This window comes from Olea europaea, unplaced genomic scaffold (genome assembly GCF_002742605.1).
Source record: "Olea europaea var. sylvestris unplaced genomic scaffold, O_europaea_v1 scaffold1921, whole genome shotgun sequence".
Classification (NCBI taxonomy): Eukaryota; Viridiplantae; Streptophyta; class Magnoliopsida; order Lamiales; family Oleaceae; genus Olea; species Olea europaea.
This window is the reverse complement of record NW_019237031.1, coordinates 97,676-108,044: the sequence shown is the minus strand read 5'-3', so window position 1 is coordinate 108,044 and position 10,369 is coordinate 97,676. Positions and strand designations below refer to the sequence as shown.

Below are 10,369 nucleotides of genomic sequence, written 5' to 3'. Positions count from 1 at the left end.
AAAATTAGTAATTAAATATTAAATAAACAATTTCAATCGAACAATAATCATAATCTAAATAACAAATAAATAATTTAAATAATAAATAAATATAAATAATCAAAATAAATAATTAAAATTTAAATAAACAATTGAGATAAATATCTAACATTTAAAAGAAATAATTAAATATTTACGTTTAAATGTTCAATAAATAATTTAAATAACCAATAAATATAAATAATTAAAACAAATAATTTAAATGAACAATTGAAACAAATAATAAAAAATCAATTACAATAAATAATGAACATTTAAATAATAAATAAAATATTTAAATAACCAAGTAATATAAATATTAAAAATAATTGATTTAAATAAGTAATTAAATATAAATAATCAAAATTAGTAATTAAATATTAAATTAACAATTTCAGCCAAACAATAATCATAATCTAAATAATTAATTAAATAATGAATAAATGTAAATAATCAAAATAAGTAATTAAAATTTAAGTAAACAATTGAAACAAATTAATTGAAGAATTGAAATAAATAATAAATAATTAAGATAAACAATTAAATAAATAATTTCACAAAAATTAAATTTTCGATTTTTATAATATGTTGTTTAATTTTTAATTACGCTCATTTTCTTTATTCTATTATCTGTTATTTCTTGTGTTTATTAGTTACAGTTCAATTAATTTAATTTTGTAATATTATGCTTTATCCATTTTCAATTTACAATGTTTTAACATTTAAAATTTTACAGGATGTATTATCATTTGGAAGTCGCTATGAGATAGATTCCTAGCAAAGTTACGTCGAACTGTAACTTTGTCAGCTTTATATCAATATTGGATTCATTGGACGAGGAGCACACAGAGATATTATGTCGATCCTACTTATGGCCCCTGTATTTGCTGTGTTTTGTATAATTTTTCTGGACAGTTGCTCGATTCATTACTATGTCGACTGCTTAAACTAGTTGACGAAGATGCCTTCCATTTTGATCTTGAGGGCAAGATTGCTACATTTTCCATATTCGAGTTTGCCCTCATCACAAGATTGAGATGTATGGGCAAATAAGATGCTACTGAATAACTGTTTTAATGGGCACACAACAGTGACACTCCCCAGTTAGGAGATGCATTCAGGGAATGCGACAGATGTCCGACAAGTTGAAGTTGGGAATGTTGTTTATACTCAAAAGCGTATTGAAGTGTTAGCACAGAAAGACATCAATTGACTTTTTCAGTTGGAAGTTGTTGACGACATCGATATGTTCAACAGCTATCCATGGAGGCAAAGATGTGCCGATACTTTACGCATCTTTAGGATGGGATATTCGATGTAGCATTTAGCCCCCGTTTTGCCGCCATTTTCATTTTCATTCTTTTTTTCTCTTATTTTCAACCACACAATCTTTTATAAAATAATATTACATGCAAATAAAAAACTTTTCAATTTTTTTCAACCACCCATTTTTTTTTAAAAAAAAAAACACTATTCCAACCGTTAAAATTTGAAAAAAATGGGAGCCAAACGGGGGCTTATTTAAATATTGTACATTTCATTCATTCATTTGTAATTATGAAATAATTGTAAAATGTATATTATTTATTTAATATTTAATTAATTGTTTTATAGTTTATATGTTTATTTAAATCTTTCATGATGTATTATAAATGTTTGTGTATAATGAATAATTAAATAAAGTAAATGAATATTCAATAAATAATATATGTAATTAATTAAAATAGTTAATGAAATATTTACGAGAAAATGAAATCAAATATTAAATAAACACGTGGAGACGCGGTGTATTTTAAAAAAATTTCAAACACTACGATTTCAAATAATTAACATAAATCATATGCATAAATAATATGAATAATCAATGAAACTAATTAATTAAATATTTAAATAAAAAATTAAATCTAGTAATTAATATAAATAATATGCATAAATAATATACATTACCAATGAAACTAATTAATAAAATATTTAAATAAAAAATAAAATATAATAATTAACATAAATTATATGCATGAATAATTAACATCAATGTTATAAATAATTACATTATCAATATTTTATTAACAAATGTTAAATTTTATTAAAATAGGCTATCGAAATTAATGTTACATTGTCAACAATTACACATTTGTTATATTATCATGCAAATGGATCTGATTTGTATAAAATCTTCTAGTATGCTTTGTTGCATCACACCTACTGCAATTACGAGGTCGGAAAAATTATTCGGTAGATAGCATTTTAGACGTACGTGTACGTCCAGGAGCACGTGGTCCGACTGCTGATGGCAACAAGTTATTCAGTAAGAGAATATGGTCGGAAACTTCCCACTTGACTTCATTTGGTACAAGAAATATTATTTTGGCGTACGTTGCTCTCTAAGAATCATTCATGTAATAAGCAATGTATAAGGCGTGTGGTAGAAATCCTCTATACATAGCTACTGCCACTGCATGTGTACACAGAAAATCTCCAACTGAAACTGTCTACACGTGCACGTGTTATCATTCAAGTCCACAATGTATTCGAAATTACGTGTACATCTCACGGAGAAGCGAAACTGATCGAGTGGTTGTACATACACCTTTCTCGCCACCTCTACAGTCTTGAAGAGTTTGTCTTCCTGAGCCGGGGTCAGCACACTTGTACAACTCTATGATTCCTCACGTCGATCATGAAATCACTGTTGTAGCTTGTTACGAATATTCTAATCACTGCGAAAATTGGTAACTCTCGATCCTTCTTGAATAAGGCATTGAGTGACTCGACATTGTTTGACGTCATCATGTTATATCGACGTCCTGAAAAATGTGATCGTGCTCAATGTTTGATCCCCATCTCTGTTAGATACTCCCATGCAGCATACAATTTATTTTCTATTTTGCCCATGAACTTTTCAAACTCTTGAATACTGTAAGCCTCTGCAACTCTCCTAAACAACGTAACGATGCCACTACCCCGATACTTAGTTTTCAGGTTTCCCTTTATATGGTACATACAATAACCATGATGTACCTCGGAGAACATTGTGACGATACCATTTATTATTAACTGCCCTTGGTCGGTTACGAATGCAAGGTTTTAGACATCCCCAATCATTCCCCTCAACTTCTTGAAAAATCAACGCATTGCTAGATCATTTTCTCCGTCGACTATGTTGAATGTAAGAGGGTAAATTTGGATTTTGACATCTTGACATGTTGCAATAATCAACTTGCCCCCGTATCTCGCTTTAAGAGTTGTATCGTTGACTAGGATTATGGGTCATATTGCGTTTCGAAATCCTCGAACGCATTGTTCAAGGATCATAAAGAAATACTTGAAGCGTTTCTCGTCATCATTCTCAATAAAAAAATGTTGATCCAGTATTAATTCTTCTCATGTTATAGCAATATCTGACCAATTTAAATAAAAAATAATCATAATTTAAATAATCAATTAAATATTAAATAAACAGAAAAACAAACAATTCAATTAAATAATTAATTAGATATTAAATAAACAATTGAATTAAATAATTAAATAAACAGAAAAATAAACAATTGAAATAAAATAATTAACAATTAAAATAAATATTAAATAAACATCTAAACAATGAAATACCTGGCCAATTTAGCATAACTCTCTTCGGTCGGATCCATCAAGTCCTCCAATGCGCATTCTTTGGGTTTCCAAGTATTCTAATAGTTTATGACCACCCTGTACTCTTGACAAACGCAATTAATGATGTCTAAAGGTCTGTAGATCATTCATAGGTCCTAAAACTTGTGCATTATTTCTTGGCCAATAAACCATAATCAGGCTTGCCTGTGATCGTTTCGACGAATACCTACTTCACAAATATGTTCTCAACTTGTTTGATTTCTTTACTTTAAATTCAAAGTTATGCTTCAAAGCAATCCGGTGCATAAATTCCTGTAATTCTTTCTTTGATTCGAACAATTGCTCAACATATACATTTTATCATCGGGAACCACACGCGAACAATTCGAGGATCGTATACTCGGTCCAACCTGTGAGTTCCCACCCGACTTATGTCTTCCACGGGATAAAGCAATCAAATCCTCATTTGTAAATGCATTTTCATTCTCGTTATATTTAACTGACGAGGAAATTCTGTGCGTAACAGTGTGATCATGATGAGTAGCAACCATTTCGGGAATAACCACATCATTTCCATGAACAATCTGAACTGAATCCCAAGCATCATTTACATTATGATCCTCTTTATCGAAAACTTCGTATTCACCCTCGGGGACATTTTTCCTCAATAAAGTTACGCAAATAGGAGTCGACTTTCGGCATTGGTTCAATTTAATTAGATGCTTCGTCTCTACTTCAAAAGTAACTTTCATAGGCGGAATCGAAATGGTTGAATGCTTCTGAAATAAAAATTTTAATTCCATATTGTACTAAGAGGAATCGATGTTAAGCATGTTTTATATATCATAGTACATTTCTATAAACGATGTACTTATTGTTATGAAAATTGCTTTAACCCTATCTCCTTCACTCATCCATTTCTATTCTACTGAATATTTTCACTCTTCTAAAATTCACCGAAATAACAAATTGGAACACATGTTGATGCCATATCTGCATTACAAATTAAAAATATTAGAAAATAATTAAATTAGACATAAGGAATTAATATATAATTATTTTAATTGTTCATTTAATATTTAATTTAATTTTTTATTTAGAATATTTCATTAATTATTTTAATTGTTTAACTAATATTTATTTACTTAAATAAACAATATACATATAAACAATTAAGATAATTCATGAAATATAAATAAATAAATTATAAAATAAATAATTAAACATTATTTTAAAAAATTGGTTCAGGCCGATTGTTTCCAACCAGCCCAGAACGTCTGGGCCAAACCGGACCTATTTTTCTGAAATAATATGCGCAAAGATAAATTTTTTCCTCATTTTTGTTAAAAGAAAATTATACATCAATTCAAAACTATAATAATTTGGATAAATCTTGTTGAACATAGGGGGCTACCTAAGGGTGTCCATATAATCAATTCAAAACTATAATAATTTGGATAAATCTTGTTGAACATAGGACACCCTTAGGTAGCCCCCTATGTACTTGTAGAATGGCCCTAATAATTTATCTACCTACGTCTAAATAAAATTCAAAGATTCAAACAATATACTAGCTATAAATAATATTTTTTTGTTTAACTTTCAATAATTTTGCGAAATTTCAACGTTTAAGCAAATAGAAGAAAATTTTTCTTTTTTACTGTATTAAAAAATCTGATAGAAAAGTGATTTGATTTTGAAATTTAAGTGAAAGTGTTTGGATTTATTAATTTTTTAAATGAGAGTATTATTGTCTTTTGAATAAATGATATATTTTTGTAATTACAAAACATAATAAAAACAAAAATGACATTTACACTTCAAAAAACCCTTTTGATTAATGGCAAAAAAATTTTGGTCAATGTAGCAAAGTCATTGTTTGATTTGGTCCTTTTGAAAAGTATCCCGCATTTGTGAACGAAATATACATATAAACAAACGGGAAAAAGAAATTATTACCACGCATACATCAGCAAATATATAAACTGTAGTTGAAACCCGTAAAAGGGTATTAGAGGTAAATACAAAATGTCTCTTTCTATGAACAAGTCTAAATGAAATCTGAGCCGTTGCCAAAATGCTGCAGATCCGGATGTGTCCCACCACCACCAGGCCTCCTTGGGTTTCTGCACAGAAGTTTAGCATTAAAAACAAATAAAAAGAATAAGAGAAAAGAGGAGAAGAATGAACACACATGTCAATCTTTAAGCACGGTCCAACACACATCAAGGAACAAACGAGCTCACACTCCATCTTACCCAGAATTTATCCAGCATACGCAAAGGAAAAAAAAAAAGTTCAGACTGCACTCTACACAGAATTTATCACTCTACCCAGAATTTATCCAGCATACACAAAGGAAAAAAATGTTCAGACTGCACCCCACCAAGAATTTATCCAACCTACACCACGGACAAAACAAGTTCACCGCTCTACCCAGAATTTATCATCAACTATACGAGAATAATGTTAAAAATAATAATTCTATCAATCAGTCAGTTACTTAAAGCTCTGTTTTAAGTTTACTCTACCATGCCTAGAACATCACCTTAAAGCACAACTTAATGTTCTCTTTCAGGGTAAGTCAATGTAATTTAAAAATTAATGTTCTAGATAAAGGCATGAAAGACCTTTAACTATTATACCAATTACCAAGTGTCTTGTTTGATCAGACGTGATGATGAACAAGAATACTTGTTTTTCAAGAGTCCTGTAAAGGAATTGCTTCTTATTCAATGATTAAGAAGCTTGAAAGATGAAATTAAGATAACAAAACGAAGTTCAAAGACAGAAACCATCAACTGGTACCAAGAAATGTTAACATTGAATGGTGACGAAGTCATCCTTGTCAATAAGGAATGTAATTTGGATATAATCATGTTAACAGTAAAAAATTCAGTAGAAACAGGTTCTAACCAAGCTCATAGAATTTAAAGCTAAAAGAAAATATAGTACTTTGTGGCCCACATGTTTATTAAATGGAAGTAATGGATGCTGAGTAACGGCCCAGCATATGATATCTGCTACACTACTCAATTTAAAAAATGTAATGTTTGAAGATGGATAGAATAATTAGTGAAATGAGAAAAGACCTGAGATAATTTGGATCATGCACTACAATCATAGATGTAATAATTGACCGGAAAGACAAAGTGGAAACTGGAAAGACACTACTAGTGAGTAACAGACCGTACTGACTTCATACGTTGCCTGTCTAGAACTCATTGAACCAATAAATTTGTATTACTCTCTGATTGAATTTAAAAAATGTAATGTTTGAAGATGGATAGAATAATTAGTGAAATGAGAAAAGACCTGAGATAATTTGGATCATGCACTACAATCATAGATGTAATAATTGACCGGAAAGACAAAGTGGAAACTGGAAAGACACTACTAGTGAGTAACAGACCGTACTGACTTCATACGTTGCCTGTCTAGAACTCATTGAACCAATAAATTTGTATTACTCTCTGATTGACCATACAAATTTATGAAAAAATTATGTATCATCATACCTAACAAATCGTCCGGGCTCAAAACCTGGAACGTCAGGAGGGCCAAAAGGATCAAAACGGGCACCAGGTGGAACACCCCTGCATTATTAAGTTAAATTAACACCCGGTAACACAATAAAATTTTAGAGACACTACACACACAGATGGACACAAGCATGAGAGCGAGAGACTCACGGTTGACCTCCTGGTAAACCAGGCACACCTCCTCTATTTCCTCCAAAAAACTGGGGATCATGTGGCCCTGCATGCCACCATAAGACATTACAAATCCAAACAAGTGTTGCTGTTGAAACCGTCGATCAGATATGAAACAAGACAACTTACGAACCTATAAGCATGCTTCCTCCACCAAAATCACCCCTAAAAAAAGTTAAAAAAAATATATAACAATCAACTCCTCCTCAAATACAGAGACATGAGTGAAAAACAATAATATTTATGCATCACAAAGTAAGAAAGCTAACAATCAACTCCTCAAATACAGAGACATGAGTGAAAAACAATAATATTTATGCATCACAAAGTAAGAAAGCTAACAATCAACTCCTCAAATACAGAGACATGAGTGAAAAACAATAATATTTATGCATCACAAAGTAAGAAAGCTAACAATCAACTCCTCAAATACAGAGACATGAGTGAAAAACAATAATATTTATGCATCACAATGTAAGAAAGCTAAGAAACCTTGATGGATACATTCCAGCACCAGGCCCAGGAAAGAGATCACTGCTGCCAGAACCAGGAAGTGGAGGAACAATAACCCTATATTTGCATAGAGAGAAAGAAAGGAAGATTAACCTCATGATAAGTCAATGTAATTTAAAAATTAATGTTCTAGATAAAGGCATGAAAGACCTTTAACTATTATACCAATTACCAAGTGTCTTGTTTGATCAGACGTGATGATGAACAAGAATACTTGTTTTTCAAGAGTCCTGTAAAGGAATTGCTTCTTATTCAATGATTAAGAAGCTTGAAAGATGAAATTAAGATAACAAAACGAAGTTCAAAGACAGAAACCATCAACTGGTACCAAGAAATGTTAACATTGAATGGTGACGAAGTCATCCTTGTCAATAAGGAATGTAATTTGGATATAATCATGTTAACAGTAAAACATTCAGTAGAAACAGGTTCTAACCAAGCTCATAGAATTTAAAGCTAAAAGAAAATATAGTACTTTGTGGCCCACATGTTTATTAAATGGAAGTAATGGATGCTGAGTAACGGCCCAGCATATGATATCTGCTACACTACTCAATTCAATCAGTCAGTTACTTAAAGCTCTGTTTTAAGTTTACTCTACCATGCCTAGAACATCACCTTAAAGCACAACTTAATGTTCTCTTTCAGGGTAAGTCAATGTAATTTAAAAATTAATGTTCTAGATAAAGGCATGAAAGACCTTTAACTATTATACCAATTACCAAGTGTCTTGTTTGATCAGACGTGATGATGAACAAGAATACTTGTTTTTCAAGAGTCCTGTAAAGGAATTGCTTCTTATTCAATGATTAAGAAGCTTGAAAGATGAAATTAAGATAACAAAACGAAGTTCAAAGACAGAAACCATCAACTGGTACCAAGAAATGTTAACATTGAATGGTGACGAAGTCATCCTTGTCAATAAGGAATGTAATTTGGATATAATCATGTTAACAGTAAAAAATTCAGTAGAAACAGGTTCTAACCAAGCTCATAGAATTTAAAGCTAAAAGAAAATATAGTACTTTGTGGCCCACATGTTTATTAAATGGAAGTAATGGATGCTGAGTAACGGCCCAGCATATGATATCTGCTACACTACTCAATTTAAAAAATGTAATGTTTGAAGATGGATAGAATAATTAGTGAAATGAGAAAAGACCTGAGATAATTTGGATCATGCACTACAATCATAGATGTAATAATTGACCGGAAAGACAAAGTGGAAACTGGAAAGACACTACTAGTGAGTAACAGACCGTACTGACTTCATACGTTGCCTGTCTAGAACTCATTGAACCAATAAATTTGTATTACTCTCTGATTGACCATACAAATTTATGAAAAAATTATGTATCATCATACCTAACAAATCGTCCGGGCTCAAAACCTGGAACGTCAGGAGGGCCAAAAGGATCAAAACGGGCACCAGGTGGAACACCCCTGCATTATTAAGTTAAATTAACACCCGGTAACACAATAAAATTTTAGAGACACTACACACACAGATGGACACAAGCATGAGAGCGAGAGACTCACGGTTGACCTCCTGGTAAACCAGGCACACCTCCTCTATTTCCTCCAAAAAACTGGGGATCATGTGGCCCTGCATGCCACCATAAGACATTACAAATCCAAACAAGTGTTGCTGTTGAAACCGTCGATCAGATATGAAACAAGACAACTTACGAACCTATAAGCATGCTTCCTCCACCAAAATCACCCCTAAAAAAAGTTAAAAAAAATATATAACAATCAACTCCTCCTCAAATACAGAGACATGAGTGAAAAACAATAATATTTATGCATCACAAAGTAAGAAAGCTAACAATCAACTCCTCAAATACAGAGACATGAGTGAAAAACAATAATATTTATGCATCACAATGTAAGAAAGCTAAGAAACCTTGATGGATACATTCCAGCACCAGGCCCAGGAAAGAGATCACTGCTGCCAGAACCAGGAAGTGGAGGAACAATAACCCTATATTTGCATAGAGAGAAAGAAAGGAAGATTAACCTCATGATTATAGATCAGTGTCAGTGTTATCTAGCACCAGAATCACACATTAAGTTATTCACTAATAACTACTTTTTCTTGGAGTAATTACTTCACTTTCCAAAAGCATCAAAGAAGTGCAGCAAAACTAATTACAACTCCGGACACATTTCTTGCACAGTAGAATTTTAGATGTCTTGGCAGCACAACATTCTATTATGACAATGCTTTCCAAAAATGCAACTGTTTTTTTAGCGCCAAGATATCCAACATCAGATTAAACTCTCAACAAAAGACTAGACTAGAGTTAACCTCTACCACGTTACATAACGAAGCGTAAATCCTTATAATAAAAACCCAACCCTTATCATGCTTTTGAGTATCCTGTTTTTGGCACCTCTAGATGCCAAGAAATGATGTGCCATCGATTTTTCCCACTCTTTTTCTCTTTAGAATTCCCTAAACTCCAGTGGCAGATCCAGAGTTTGTTCTCTAAATCTAGGAAGCAGTTACTGCAGAT

The 10,369-nt window shown here is 31.6% G+C and overlaps 1 protein-coding gene across 2 annotated transcripts in view; it reads right to left on the bottom strand.

Annotated features, from left to right (window-relative positions):
* Nucleotides 1–5,555: 5,555 nt before the first annotated feature.
* The window catches only part of LOC111379029 (probable proteasome inhibitor), a 7,879-nt gene continuing 3,065 nt past the window's right edge, over nt 5,556–10,369 (bottom strand). The window contains exons 5-9 of one of the 2 annotated variants that reach the window (XM_023002336.1): nt 9,757–9,834; nt 9,544–9,575; nt 9,390–9,456; nt 9,216–9,293; nt 5,556–5,750 (exon numbers count right to left, since the gene is read on the bottom strand). In XM_023002336.1, coding sequence (XP_022858104.1) covers nt 5,675–5,750; nt 9,216–9,293; nt 9,390–9,456; nt 9,544–9,575; nt 9,757–9,834 — 331 coding nt within the window. In that variant the 3' untranslated portion in view covers nt 5,556–5,674. Of the gene's footprint in view, nt 5,751–8,418; nt 9,131–9,215; nt 9,294–9,389; nt 9,457–9,543; nt 9,576–9,756; nt 9,835–10,369 lie in introns of those variants that run through there. The other variant, XM_023002337.1, reaches the window with a different exon arrangement.